General features: G+C 36.9%; 2 protein-coding genes across 2 annotated transcripts in view; one reads left to right on the forward strand and one right to left on the reverse strand.

Moving 5' to 3' along the window:
* Window positions 1-5,240, forward strand: part of LOC131434436 (hormone receptor 4-like) — a 71,098-nt gene extending 65,858 nt beyond the window's left edge. Inside the window, exon 8 of the mRNA XM_058601149.1 lies at window positions 79-5,240. Within this exon, the coding sequence (XP_058457132.1) occupies window positions 79-159 (81 nt within the window). The 3' untranslated portion in view covers window positions 160-5,240. The remainder of the gene's footprint in view (window positions 1-78) is intronic.
* Window positions 5,241-13,239: 7,999 nt separating this feature from the next.
* The window catches only part of LOC131439378 (sortilin-related receptor-like), a 72,287-nt gene continuing 69,731 nt past the window's right edge, over window positions 13,240-15,795 (reverse strand). Inside the window, exons 11-14 of the mRNA XM_058610303.1 lie at window positions 15,514-15,782; window positions 15,137-15,405; window positions 14,895-15,063; window positions 13,240-14,833 (exon numbers count right to left, since the gene is read on the reverse strand). Of these exons, the coding sequence (XP_058466286.1) occupies window positions 14,519-14,833; window positions 14,895-15,063; window positions 15,137-15,405; window positions 15,514-15,782 (1,022 nt within the window). The 3' untranslated portion in view covers window positions 13,240-14,518. The remainder of the gene's footprint in view (window positions 14,834-14,894; window positions 15,064-15,136; window positions 15,406-15,513; window positions 15,783-15,795) is intronic.

Below are 15,795 nucleotides of genomic sequence, written 5' to 3' on the forward strand. Positions count from 1 at the left end.
CTGATGTAAAATCAAAAAAAAATCTGCGAACATCAGAACGGTATCCTTACGTTTTCCTTTTCTTTTTTACACCCGCAGATCCAAACCGCTGCCAGCTTGCTTCTGGAGAGCAAAATGTTCTATGTGCCGTTTGTTCTGAACTCTGCTAGCATTAGGTAGCAGATGATCGAGCGGGGAATGCTCGAACCTCTCCAGCACGAATTGTGCCGTAATCAGGAAGAACTACAACATTCGATTGACAGTAGTAGCAACACATCCCAGTCAACGCCAATAGTTCATCAGCACGACACGGAACCACCGAGAATGCGATCGGTTCTCCAAGTCTCCGCGCCACCATTCGCTCAGCAGCAATCGGGGCAGATCCCGAAGCGACAGTCCCCTGCTGCAACAGCCTCTTCGACGATTGTCTCTTCAAGACTATCGATCTCACCACACCAGCAGCAGCAGCAGCAACAACAACAACAACAACAACAACAACAGCAGCAGCAACAACAACAACGGCAGCAGTTACACATGCAACCACTTCAGCACCAACAGCAACAAATTGTCCAAGTGCAACCGTTGCAAACATCAACACAATCGCAGCAAGCGATGCCCAGCGCCACCAACCGAAGTGGCTCTGTGACGATTTTTGTTATCAAAACCATGTTACCTGATGAGTGATGTTGAGGTTCACCGCGTCACGTGAGACCCTAGCAAACGATCGAAATTTTATTCGCTTCTTGGTTGTCACTTTTTCACTATAGGAAAATTGTATTATTTCCACTTTCTACGGAATTGTTTGCAGTTCTCAACGGAAAGTGTTCTTCTTCGTACTTCGATCGAGTTGAATCTCGTTTTATTTGTTTCTTTTTTTATTTATATGAATTATTTTATTTTTATCGGTTTCTCGTTGAGCGTTGAAAGCATTATAAAGCAACAAATATGAAGAAAACAATTTTTAACGTGGGTAGAATAGATGTATTGCATTATATACACATCTGAAATCATAGAGATTTTGCATATACACTCATATACAAAAACCTTGTCTAATATGTAGGTATGTAAAAAGAAACAACAAAATAAACTTTCACCCTAACCTGAATGTTATGTACTCTGAGTAACGAAAAAATCGATTCTAAACAAAAATCGCTCACGGATGCGGAGTGGATTAAAGGGCACGCGGGCTCGCTTGTAAGCTTATGCAACGGTTGCGTAACCGTATGCTAGGAAGACGTGAAATATTATAACACAATAGCATGGATTCACATTCGAGGAAATTTTTTTCCACTACTAGGAAGTCTGAAAATAAATGCCTTCTATATTATAAATAGAAAAAAAAACAAGCGATCGTAGTTGTAATTAATAAGAGAGTTAAAAGGAATCGTGAACACATTGAGGTGGAACACTAACCAAAATTTCCCGTTTCATAATTATATAAGCAGCTGCAAAAATAATCGTGCTGAAAAAAAAAACATAAAAAGTCGCAAGCGATCGAAATGTCGTGCATAAAGTAACCGTAAATAAGCATATATATTTTTATATATTTAATTGACGATTCATTGTTGTTCTTCTTATTAATATTTTTATTAGCTAATTTTACAAAACAAAACGAAAAAAAACATAGATTTGACGTAAAGCAGCAGAACCCCTAGGTATTTTACCAAATCAGCTATTCGGTATTAGAAGTATATGAAAAATTGTGAACTTTCACAACACAAAAGTGTCAATAGGAACAACAATTCGCTGGGAGCTCCCTGTATAACGTTCATTCTACAGCGGTGGGTGCTTTGCAATAAGTCGCACTGAAACACCCTTTTTACTGTAAATAAGAGATTTTTCCACGTTTGCTTTTATTATCATCTTCTTCGTTTTACTAATATATGACAAATATATTTTAGTTCTGTAGAAAAAAAAACTGCATGCTTTTAATCTTTCCCCACAGACGGTAGGTAGGTAGAAGGTAGGGCGCGCTACGGCCTTCCGTTCTACATATATTCAGAAAAGTTCATCCTTCTTTAGATGATAATGAGTTTGAGTAGTTTGTAAAATCGAAGTTTACTTGAATGCCACTTGAGTTTAAACGGTGGTTTCCCTCAGTTCACTAAGCGTACTATTTATCGTTATTTAGGGGGACAGAATGTAGGGCAAGGCTAACAAACGAAAGCAAAAAAAAAAGAGTACGTGTTGTTTGTTTTGACACATCACAGAACAATATTTGTTTTTATTTAGCCTATGATATAACCGTTAGTAGTTTAGATAATGAAAAAAGAAATGACCAAAACTGATACATTGATCCTCCTGATTTTTTGTTTTGTTTTTAAATTAACGCTAGCATAGTTTTAGAAAGAGGCAAACAACAATCCTTTATTTTTAGGCGAATTATTTATCCTGAGACGTTTTTTACACCCTAGACAAAAAAAAACTAACAAAGTACGGAAAGCTAACTCATTTCGAAATGTTTAGATTCGTTTTTTAAAAAAGAAAAAGTAACTTAAAATTTGTCTAATAAGTATTTATGTAAACAATATGTTTCGTTTTCCGACGTGGATTTTTTCCAATGCCAGAAGCTACATTTTTTAGCTTATATGTGCGTTAACAGAACGATATGAAACCAAAAAATTAGAAAATGTAATGTTGTATTTGTATATTAAGAGAACTAATGAAAAATTCTCATCTCCCCTCAAACGTACATATACATTTAGACAAACGAAAATGCATTAGTTTGCTGTAGTTCATCTTTTTATTTCCCTCCCTGAATAAGACAAAACAAACGTACATCGTGAACACAAACTCGCATTTACTCACAAGGTCCCCTCGGGTAACACTGATTTTCGCATCCAAGCAGTTCACTGTTTTGCTCGAAAATATGTATATTTAAACGCAAACCCGAAACCGATAGTCATGTGTAATTTGAACAAAGTAACCATTTAAATGTGTCTGAACGTAAAAATTTCGCATAAAAGAACCGAAAATCAAAGTAAATCCCCTTATGGAACCGTTGTTACCAGTGAAACCATATTACTTATTAATTATTGTGTAAAGAAGAAAGGTACTGCTAAAAACGCCAGAAAAAAAGGAAAAATAGAATACAATCTACTACGCATTCACACCGACACGCTGAGGAAACTGCTTTCACCATTAACACATTCAGAACACACATACACATACCTACAATAACAGAACAACTACTGCCATTCTGATTAGAGTTCAGAGGAAAGCAAAATATGATAAAAGACTAATTTATACTTATATACATACAAAGCCACACTCATACATGAATACACAAAAAAAGTTGCAAAAATAAACTATGAAAGTTACCCTCAAGTCACGCCGACAAAAAAGCAAACATGTCAATAAAGAAAACTACCAGAGAAAAAACAACAACATGCAGAACACTCGATAGCTCAACTGAGCTGAAAGCAAACAAAAAAATAAAACGAGCAAAATATGTGTTTCATAACAGATGTAATAGAAATAAGCAAAACAATATAGCCATTCAATCAAAACGGAAAACAGCAACCCCAAACAGACATTAGTATCAAGAAAACAAGTATGAAACAAAAATGAAGATACAGTGGGGAAGAACACACGAACACATGCGTGTAGAGGGAATGGATTTCCTATTTTATGTGTTAGTAGTAGCCAAGATTTTTATGTTTTTATTATGCTTTGAGTTACGCTTTTTGTTGTGATTTTTTAGAATTACTTTGTGATATAATACAAAAGTCCAAATGCAACGTTCTGCTGCCAACGTTTCCTAGACACATTTTCGTTTCCCTTTTTCGCCATGAAACGAATCCGACACAGATGACTAATGTGGGTTATTCTGAGCCTCAAATTCTACAACGTCCTCTCAGTCCCATTTGAAACAGTGATAAGGTACAAAGCGACGCTGGTGCATTCAAAATTCCCTTCACCTAGCCGTTAAATTTAAGCTCCAAATTGATTCATAAGATTAATCTACAATTTACTATACAGTGATAAGTACGTAGGTTTAATGTAAGACTAATGCAATGGTGGTTTAAAGTTACCAGAAAATCTTGAAGATAACCGTTGAAAAACAATTCGTTTTATCTAGTGTCATTAATTAGCCAGCAGTAGGATTTCATTACGTTTCGGATATGTACCGTACCATCGTCGCGTGCTCCCCACAACCTGCATTTGTCATCCGTGTTACTCCGTTAGTCCTACCACGTACGAAGGCAACCCACAATACCGAACAATTTTGGAGACTTGCAAAATTCAACGACGAGTCCAAAATGTATTTCACTTTTCAATTCAGTTTCCGTTCACTAGCTAACCTCAACTTAGATTCAAACAATAACTGCCAGAAAAGCTATCTATACATACAAATGAAACCGAATTACATAGTTTTACAGACCAACCTGCGTCCGCACCATCAACACGGGGTCAAAATGCACCATTTCTACACAAGCATATTTATTCCTCTCAAATATACACAACTGTACTGTAACGTGATATAGTTAGTGAACGCGTCGAAAACAAAAACCAAATAGAAACTTAAACTGCCACACGCACTTTACTTATCTATGATTCTTGCACTCGTCTGATCACAGCAAAACAATAAGGAATGTTGAAATATAGAACCGTATTTGTATCATTGTACAATTTATTTGGATCCAAATTATACCTCACTTCCCATGCTTTAAAAGGTTTCAACATTCGTACACTGTTTTCTTTTTACGTTAACCGCGTACAATATTAGTTTCCACAACTTTATAAACAGCCGTTGTCATCATCCTGCAGAACATTTCCTTTTTAAAGCTCACCATAAAAACCATCAACACCCCCTCACATACACATACACAAACTCTCGTACGTATATTCTCCGCGAGACAGAGTCGAACTTCGTGTTATCTTCTTAGAAACAATACGAATCAAAGCAAGCCCAACAATGATGTGTACATTTTACAAGCAAATGAAAGCAACCACTATAACAGAACACTGCCGTTTCTCAAGTAAAAAAAAACCGTACTGCCAACCCTTTCCCCAGAGGGTTAGCGTTACACATGTAGAGGTTAATGATAAATGATGATAAGAAGGAAGAAATGATTATTGTAATTGTAAGAACTAATGGTAATGAAACAAGTAATTGAAATAATAAAAACAAGTATAAACTATAAATACCTAATAAATGATTAAGAGTATACATACAGAAAACAATAAGGCAAAAAACGTTAGAAATTGTGTAAAAAATGAATGAAATAAAAAAAACAGAATCGGAAATGTATTACCAAGCTGTTCAACGACAAATTTAATTGCAAAGAAAATTCCAAGTTCCATGAAATATCACATTCTCAAAGGAAGCAATTTCTACCGTTTCGAACAATATTGACGTTTACATTGTGTATCGCTAGTGCACTTTAGTGAAGAGATACGAAAGCACGGCGGATGCCCAATGTTCAGCGGACGGGTATAGCGGGAATGGATTCCCAACCCCGAACATAGGGTCAGAGTTTTTTCTGACACGAAGAGGTGAATGACCTTAAAATTTCAAACCTTTACAATGCACAGTGGTTCGAATCAGTAAAAACGTGGACATAAATCAAACCGTTCTTGTAATGCATATAGTTGCTTTTAAGAAATTATTTACAGATATATAACGCGTATAACGCATAATTTTCACGATGACCATGCTGAAACCATGAATGGTTAAGAAACGGAGGGCGTCACGCGTTTGCTATTTCTGTAACTTACTTTTGCAGTGAGCGCAGCACGATCAACATCTCGTCTTCGCGATAACTCAATTTATTTACACGTTTAAACATAGAATCTCTTCGTAAAGGTTTGTACTTTAAAAATTTGTTTAGAAAACATATTTCCATTTTTTACATATGTGTTGAACTTTCGATAATTTTTCTGATTTTCAATAATTAAAAAAATAGTTTTTCTAATATTGTTAATTGTCTAAAAGTAAACAAAACAACAATTTGTTTGAGTTGCGCGTGCAAGCATGAGCATGTTTATGCGTGTTTACGCGCGTCCAGACTGGTAATCGCTGGTTTCACTCCTCCTCGGAAATCGGATAGAAATATCTTTCATATATTTGCCTTCATGCATAGCATGTATAGTAATAATCAATTTACATTATTATCTTGTTATGCACTATATTAATTTGAATGCTGGAAAGGAATTGTCGCTAGTATCAATTGATATGATAGAACTAACAACTTATATGACTTAACAAACTTACTAACACATGAATTTATTTTACTTTATTTTTTTTTCATGACGAGAAACTCTATTGAGAAAAACCCCTTCTTAATCCACCTAGTGGTGTGATAATGCCTTTCTCTTCTTTCATAACAGTTTCATGAAAATATATTTCTTTTATTAATTTTTAATACTATTTTTATTACTTTTATTATATTTTATTAATATTACTATATTACTATATTTTATTACTTTTATTGAATATGTTCGGATACTAATTTTGACACCAATTGATTCAGATTGATTCGAGTAGTTCACAAAAGCATGCTTCAGTGTTTATGTCACATAGTCAGCATCATTTTTCCAAACTAGTGCTTGACAATTGCGTTGCCTATTTGTATGAGAACAGTGATGCTAAACTAAAAAAAAAGCCTTCTTAGTCCACTTAGTGGAATTTTCATATATCTTGAAAAATCGCCAGGGAGTACATGAAATTTTCGAAATCGAAAAAAAAATTTTTATGCCAAAAGGCATAGAATTGCATGAAACGTCGAGATTTAGTGTCATCTCGAAAAAATTTATTTTTGAAAAATCGACTTTTTGGGACTTCAAAATTTTTCTAAGTCCCAGAAAGTTGATTTTAAAAAAAAAAATTTTTTTGAGATGACACTAAATTCCGATGTTTTATGTAGTTTTAAGAGTTTTGGCATCAAAAAAATATTTCTATTTTGAAAATTTCATGTACTCCCCCCTATGGTGCTTTTTCAAGATCGAAAATTGTCAAACCTTTACCACCGGGCAGCACCCCTTACGCATGTCCGATTTAGGTCAAATTTTGCATGAAGGCTTTTTTCGAGGTGCTTAAACTTTTGAGCACTTGAGCTTAACGAAAATAGAGGTGATCCCAAAATTTAGGCACCCTTATATATATAAGAGCGGTAAAAATCAACGTGTTTTGTCGGTTACTTCACATATACCATCATATGTCTGGAACCAAAAGTCACAACCATTTGATTTTCGAACTTGATCAATGGCCCGACAGTAGCTTTCAAACGAGCCCAAGTTTGTTAAAATCGGATCAGCCATCTCCGAGAAAATTGAGCGCGTTCAAATATCTTCAAAAAGTGTACACACATACACATACATACATACACACACAGAGACATTTTCCGATCTCGACGAACTGAGTCGATTGGTATATAACACTATGGGTCTACGAGGCTCCGTTCGAAAGTCGGTTTTTTCAGTAATTTTAATACCTTTCTATAGAGAAAGGCAAAAAGGTATTGGTGTTTTTGTAATCATTATTATTATTGTTAGTATTATTATTATTACAATTATTAATACTAAGGAAACAAAAACACCACTGCATACAACTAACTTTTACATTTAAGGAAACAAAATAACATGTTAGCAAAAGTACGGAGTGGAAAGAAAGTAGAATGACAACAAAAGACATTTACGAAATACAGTTGAATAGAACCACCTGAATTAAGGTAAAACAGAACAGAGTCGTAAAGTCGGTTTTCACAGCGATTACATAGCCTTTCTATATGAGAAAGACCACCTCCACCTTGTGGTGTAATGATAGCTTTTTCATATTACTCATATGCTCACATACTCTCAAGAGCTTTTTTTGCCTGGAATACAATACGTACCACAATTCTCCGCACAACTATGAATATTTGCTAAAAAAAAACACAAAATTACGAGACGGATATAGCATGATGGCAGACCCTGTTAGCTCAGAGCGAAATCAATCTTTAGTTCAACAACGCCATCGCACATCGAATTTGACATTTCTCTCCCCTACTTCTATGTACGAGATTCGATGCAGACTCGCCTGAGGGCGCCATGCTCGCAAAAAAGGATGTTGCCAATGATTTGTTCGGGAAATGTGAGAGCTGGATATCTTGTTAATATGATGTCTTTGGTGATGGGTAAGTCGATATCTTTCCCGCAACCCGCCTGGGTACGATTCCCAACCCCGCACATAGGGTCAGAAAGTTTTTCTGGCCCGAAGAGTCAAATGCCCTTAAGGTAAAAACCTCTATAATTGAAACAAAATTCCCTTGAAAACGTTCTTAATCCACCTAGCAGTGAGATGATACTTTTTTCATCAATCATAAGTGTTTTCGTGTGATTTCTTTTTTGTTCATCTCGATTCTGAATTTCGTTCGAATCGGAGCATCACTCGATCGAATTACAAATGCAAACTTTCACATTCGATCGAAGCAATTCGATTCGATCGAAATACAGAATAGGGGTGGTGTTTAGTTTTCATGAAATTATTTTTATGACCGTCGTTTAAAATAAATTGTAATTAAAATTTTGGAACTGCAATCGAAGATAGAAATTGTATGAAACTTTAAAATTATTCCTTTCAATCTATACGTGTGACAATCGATTAAGCAGTTCATGAGATGTAGAAGTGAGTTCCTCTTTATAGTTTTTGTCATAATTTATGGTACTTCCAGAAACGGTATTCAGAGACCAGCATAACCCAAAAGTTCATATGTCCATGAATTAGTATGACGAATGAACTGAAATTGTTTTGAGCCCAGCTTTGAAGATTTTTTGGTATCGTCATCTTCTATGACGGTTTGAATTTTGAAAACTCATCACCCTGTAATTTCAACCTTTTTCGGAAACGGATCAAATTCACTAATTTTGTATGGGACCATAAGTTTATTTTAAGTGAATTTTTGTTAGATTCGTTTTCGGCCTTCTTTTAGCTTCTCCATTCCCGATACTTTCGGAAACGAAATTCAAAATCGGTGTAGCCGAAGTCATTTACATTCGCCTAATGGATTGTTTACCATTTCAATAGATTCGAAATTTTTGAAAATCAGTGTAGCCATCTTAGAACAATCGTAGTGCGTTCTACATAAAATATAAAAAAAAAAACAAGCAGTTTCACACATAAATTTGCTTATCTCGACAAACTTCATCGAATGGTATAAGGGTGTAAGATGTTCTTCCAGCAATTAGTGCTGCAAGCATATAAATATAAATATGAAATTGTTTTGAATTTGAAAATACTGCCATTTTTCTAATAAAGACTGTCCCAGAAAGTATGGACGAACTTTGATTTCGCTGTAAATAATTAACAAGTGTTAGATATTCAAATTTTATTCGATATACTGATAATTTTAGACCACAACAACAGAATATTATTCTCAACATTTGCTACTTAGCCATTGTAGCTGGCGCACCTTCTTGCAAACGTTCCTCGTTAAATTCCGTACAGACTTCTTGGCGACAAGTTTTGACACTTTTTTCTAATTTTTTTTCGAACTGTTGAATGGTCTCGGCTGCCGAGACATGTTTCCCAAGATGTGCCTTCGTTAATGCCCAAAATCCCTCAATTGGTCGAAGTTGTGGGCAATTTGGTGGATTCATGTCTTCTGGGACGAAAGTGACATTTTTGGTAGTGATTTCGAGTAGTGGCAAGCAGCAAGATCTGGCCAGAAGACAACAGGATCCTTGTGGCTTCGAATCATGAGTAGAAGTCGTTTTTGTAAACATTCCTTGATGTATATTTCGCTGTTCATTGAAGCAGTGCTGATGGATGGAGGGTTTCGAAATCTTACCGCAGCTACAAATTGCTTGCCAGACCATAGCTTTCTTATCAAATTTTTCGACTTCGATCGATGTCTCGGACTGGTTTAACACTTGCCCTTCTCGCACCGTATAATATTGTGGTTCCGGCAAGGATTTGTAATCGAGTTTCACGTAGGTTTCGTCGTCCATGATTATGCAGTTCAAATTTCCAGCAAGAATCGTATTGTACAACTTTCGAACCCTCGGCCTGATCGATGCTTCTTGTTTCGGACTACGTTTTGGTTGTTTCTGCTTCTTATAGGTTCGAAGATTCAAACGTTCTTTAGCACGAAGAACATTTGACTTCGAAGTGCCCACTTTTTTGGCCACATCCCGAACTGAAACCTCCTTATTTTGCTCGAACGCCTTCAGTATACGTTCATCCAACTGAGGGTTAGCAGGACCTTTTTTCGACCCGTTTTCGGTTTATCCTCAAAGGTGTTATCTTAACCAAACTCCTTGATTGCATTTCGCACGGCTTTTTCACTTACTCTTTCCAATTTTGCTATCTTTCTCAGTGACAGTCCGCGTTCTGTACACAATTTTTCGACGTTGTTCTGCTGAAAGTCCACGCATTTCGAAACAAACTAATGAAAACGAATAAACAACTGCACAAGTGGTTAGAGAAGAGTGTAAACAACAGGACGCAGCCATAAAAATTGACAAATTTCGAACCATTGCGAAATGGCAGCGGTTTTTGGTTGCGTCCATACTTTCTGGGACAGTCTTTATTTACGTCATGTTCGAACGATTATGTTGCCAAAAACGAACCGTGCTAAAATCGAAACGTCCATGTAAAAGGGTGCTGTGTCTTTTAGGTGCTAAAAATCAATTGCATAAAACAGTATTGAAAATCGTGTTTCACTTGCTCCCAAACATCGCTTTATCATACTCTAAATACGAGAAAAAACTCGCTATCACAAAAAAATCTTTAAAAATTGATGGATTCTAACAATCTATGGCTTGTTGGATAGGTATTATCATGCGAAATCTAAGTCTAAAAACATATTACGTTTTCAAGGCCAAGTGGTGGCAGATATTCTCTCTCATTCTTGTTTACGACCGTATGCGATACGTTCGAAAAAATATCAAATTCGTATTCCCGTTTACGTTCGAATCAATCACACTTTTAAACATCATACATGCATAGAAACAACGCCCACCCAACTTTAACTATTAGTTCTGGTACAGAAGTTGAGTTGTAATTAAAAATGCTTGATATCATTTGTTACTTGATTTGTTTTTTTCGCTGAATTTGTATCATCATGCTTGCTTACGTCCGTATCGACTACACTTTGGTGTATTTTTACGCGTTTTATTTTAATAAGGTTTCTTTTACGCGGATTTCCGAATTTACGCGGAGTTTCGAAGTTAAGCGGTTTTGTTATGAGCGGATTTCCCAAGTTACGCGGATTTTCGAAATTAGGCGGTTTTTTGTGCGGATTTTCCAAGTAACGCGGTTTCCATATTTTGTCTTAGAAATGCATGAAGCGTCGTAATCTGGTGGTAATCTGGTGTAATAAGACATTTGGCATATTTTTTTCCATTTTGCGATTTTTTACTACGCGGATTTCCGAAGTTACGCGGTCCCGAAGTCGATTAAAGAAAATATTCGAGATTTCACTAGATCTGGACGTTTCATGCATTTCTAAGACATTGGGCATCAAAAAAATTTCTTTAGTTTTGCGTTTTTTTACGCGGATTTCCGGAGTTACGCGGTTTTTGTTTACGCGGTACGTATCTCCCGCGTAAAAAGAAGGGGTTAGTCAAATTTCGTCTTTGACTCATCAGTGCATAGCAGTTCAAATGTAAATTTGGCTAACCCCAGAATGACCAAACCTGCATCGGTCAGAAGAAGTCGAAAACACGTTTTCGTTCGACACGTCAGTATAGACATTGCATTCCGTCTACTTAGCGGTATAAATTGAACTGCCGAGTTTTGCATTAAGCAGTTCAATTTGAACTACTATGCACTGATGAGTCAAGGACGAAACGTAAACATTTACAAAAATTGTAAATCTGTTGTAAGATTTAATGAAGAAGCTAACTGGAAAGAGATTTACATCGAATAGAGAGGTCGTCGTTGAGATTGAAACGTTGTTTGAGGCTAAGAAGAAATCGTGGTATAACGATGATGTAGAAATGTTGTACAATTGTGTTGTTTTTCAAGGTGAAAACATTAATTAATAAAATCAAAATTTGAGAAAAAATTCGTTGTTTGCTTTGTCAAATCGGAAACTTTTTGACCGATGTGTTAATTGAAGATTACTGCCGATCACCGATTACTGTAAGTTACCAGCGATTTACATGGATACTTTTCGTCTTGACTGAACATTACTGAAGAAGAAATTGCTTTCCCTAAGCTAATCTTCCGCCCTTCCGTTTCGAGAGAGTATTTTCGCATTGCGACATTCAATTCAGGAAAATTCAATGATACATCTTAGTAATCCTCGGCATAGTGCACATTATTGTTATCGACTGTAAATGTAACTGCCTCGCATCCATAGGAGATTTAAAGATGATTGATAACGGTCATAGCATCGTCAATGCAACAGAACGATTATCAAAGTAAACATCAGAAGGCACATACTTACCTTACCTAACAGCTATAGGCCTGGGGTGTCCTTTGCTGTATCAAGCATACGTCATGACTCGGTCCATGGCTGCTCGTCGCCAGCCACTCAAGGCATGGATGCTTCTGAGATCACCCTCTAATTGATCGATCCACCTTGCTCGCTGCGCTCCTCTTCTTCTTGTACCAGTAGGATTAGATTCAAGAACCATTTTCACTGGGCTGTCGTCCGACATCCTTATGACATGCCCAGCCCATCGTAGACGTCCGATTTTAGCTGTCCATCCGGTTCTCCTAGCAGCTGTTGCAATTCGTGATTCATACGCCGTCTCCACGTTCCATCTTCCATCTGTACTCCGCCATAGATGGTCATCAGTACCTTTCTTTCGAAAACACTGAGGGCGCGTTAGTCCTCTTCCAGCATAGTCCAGGTCTCGTGGCCGTAGAGAACAACCGGTCAAATGAGCGTTTTGTAGATGGTCAATTTCGTGCGGTGGCGTACTTTTCTCGATCGGAGGGTCCAAAGTACGCACGATTCCCTGCCAAAATCACCAGTGAGCCCAAATACACGAGCTCGTTAACCACCTCGATATCGTCACCGTCTATCAATATTCGTGGTGGGAGGCGTAGTGTTTCTTCTCTAGAGCCTCTTCTTCTCATGTATTTTGTTTTCGACGCATTTATGGCCAGTCCGATACGCCTAGCTTCAGCTTTCAGTCCGATGTAGGTTTCCATCATCTTCTCAAGGTTACGTGTCACAATATCAATATCGTCAGTGAAGCCAAAAAGCTCGGAAGATCGTGCCACTCGTGTCGATCCTCGCTCTTCGAATCACACCACCATCAGATCACCAGAAGGCACATACAGACAGCAAAGAAAACATTTCGGCATAAAGAAAAATCTACGTGTTTCTCTATTATGGGTACATTTCCAGATCACTCTTCATCTCAATTCTTTTTACCATTACAATTATTACTTATAAGTTAGATCGTGTGGATAGTTACTCTTTCACTACTTATCATTTAAATTCACTTTTTGGAACGATTCAATAATGCTGAAAAAAACAAAACCTGATGAAATGAGCGGAAGTTATCAGTTAGTTAACCCATTGGCTTCTCATTCTTAAAAATAGTTCCTATTTCGCCTTCACACTACAGACTACACAAAACACGAGCAAAACACATTCCAAAGTCATGTCACCTGAACTCTTTTTTCGGTTTACTGAATAATAATATGTCATAACAAGAGTAATTCATTTTATTGTTATCTACTATCATTAATCTTTGTCTGCCATTAATATTTATTTAGCACATTTTTTAAACCCTCGAAGATCCATCAGAAAGTTCCAACCAGTATAAAAATATTTCTAACTGCTCACAGTTTTTGTAAACAAAACTGAAAAGGATTTTCTGAATCCACAAGTTTATTCTAACATGATACATCAATGTGGAACAAAATGCTCAACCAAACAATAATTTCTATGCCAGCGAAGTTCGTCAATGTTTATTTCAAAATAACCTACAACAAATTGCTTTTTCTACACGACTGTTTCCAATTGAACATGGATGTGCATTTTCACCTGCAAGCAGAAGATTATTGTGATTCTGATATTTAACAAAGCTACGTTGTGTTCTTCTATGTAGTAGTCATTTGATTTCTTCCACCGGTATAATGTTGATGTTGTTGGAGCTCTTGTTTGTATTGCTGGGTTTTCTTCTATTTCATCCCCATTGTCTCTTTCATTCATTTTTCTATCTCTCATGCTGTAAAAGTCTTAGTTGCATCCACGACTATACACTAGTAATAGATATATGTTACAAGAAATCTTCTATACAAAGAAAACAGCTTATGAATTTACAGTAAAACGCAATTAAATAAACCTATCAAAATAAAATCAACATAAATACAAAATTACTAGTCTTTTGTTTGTAGGACTTTACACATGCATTACTACTATATACTATATAAAAAGTTATAATCGATTTTCACAGACAAAACGAAACCGATCCCAAACTGAGTCCGGTTCACGTGTTATATTTATCCCTATTTTTCAGTTTATCTTGTTGATTCAGATATTCTCTGACCATTTCAACTAAATGAGCAGAATAGTTGCACAAGCGTTTATTCTTTATCCTCTTATTGAATTTTGTTTTTCTCTACACGAAACAGAACCGACCGTTTGCTACTTTACGCAATGACCAGTGGTTCGTCATCGGAGAAACTCCGCGGCACCTCCTGATGCTCATGCTCATCATCGTCGAGACTGTCGCCAATACGGGTGGCACCCGTTCGTGTGTCGTAATGTGAGTTGGCGAAACGACTGAATGAATTCTGCAGTCGTCGATGCCTCTGCACTACGTACACTACAGTCAGTGCGAGTACCATGGCAATTATGGTCGGTATAATCCACAGCCATGCATACGAAAAGGAAGACTCCTGCACTAAGCCTTCGAAGTTGTGCTTCGAAAACGACTCTGTTTCGACAATGTCGGAGAAGAAGCCCTGTGAAAAAATATTGAACAAAATTAGCAATATTTGCACTGGTAGAACAACAGTTTCTTACGTCAGCTGTTTTCAGCCTCACTCCAATGGTGAACAAGCTATCGATTGTCAAACTGGACAACCGATCTGGATTGATCAGTATTGGGGGCTCTTTGGCTTCAATTATAAGCAGAGGGGGTATTGTGGTATTGACACCTCTACCTTCATATACCACCGCTTGGTAGATGAATCTAAAAAATTGGAATTGATTCGATATCATAATTTTGGATGAACTTTGATTACGAAAAACAATTAAATACTAACTTGATTTCTTTGAAATCAATAACTGGCTTCCAGTACACCACGTAAGTGCCATTGGCTTCCGGCCACACCTGCAACCGTACCGGGGCTGGTAATGGTGCCGAGTATGCTACCGTAGTTACCACCTGTGCGTTTGGAATGTCGGTCGATACAGCTATTTCGTAAGCTGCACCACGGGGTATACTACGAAACACGTGAACGAGTGTTTTGTTGGTCGACGATTTAACGTTCACCAGAGAAGTTTTATTCTTCGTCAATTCTCGAACGGAGATCTGAAAACGAATGGAAATTTAATTGCACACCAACGGATTAAACCGGCTTTGGATGGGGAATCATTTCACTAATTATATAACATCCAACCATAACCTTATAATACTTACAATATAATTAGGATAGGAAGACGACTCCAGCGAACAGCTATGCTTCCACTGGATAATCATTTCTGAGTAAATCTGACTAGTTTCACTAATATCAACGGTTAGTTCCTTTGGTGGCAATGTGTTGTTGTAAGGTGTATCGAGTTTCAATGGATTGCGACCAAGTGGTCCCGGTCCGATTGGACCTACAATTCCAACACTGACGAGGTACGACTCGCATGGTCGTAGTTTCATCAATTTGTAACTAGTAGCAGTAGTGTTTATTTTGGAGGCTAGAAAAATATG

This window comes from Malaya genurostris, chromosome 3 (assembly GCF_030247185.1).
Source record: "Malaya genurostris strain Urasoe2022 chromosome 3, Malgen_1.1, whole genome shotgun sequence".
Classification (NCBI taxonomy): domain Eukaryota; kingdom Metazoa; phylum Arthropoda; class Insecta; order Diptera; family Culicidae; genus Malaya; species Malaya genurostris.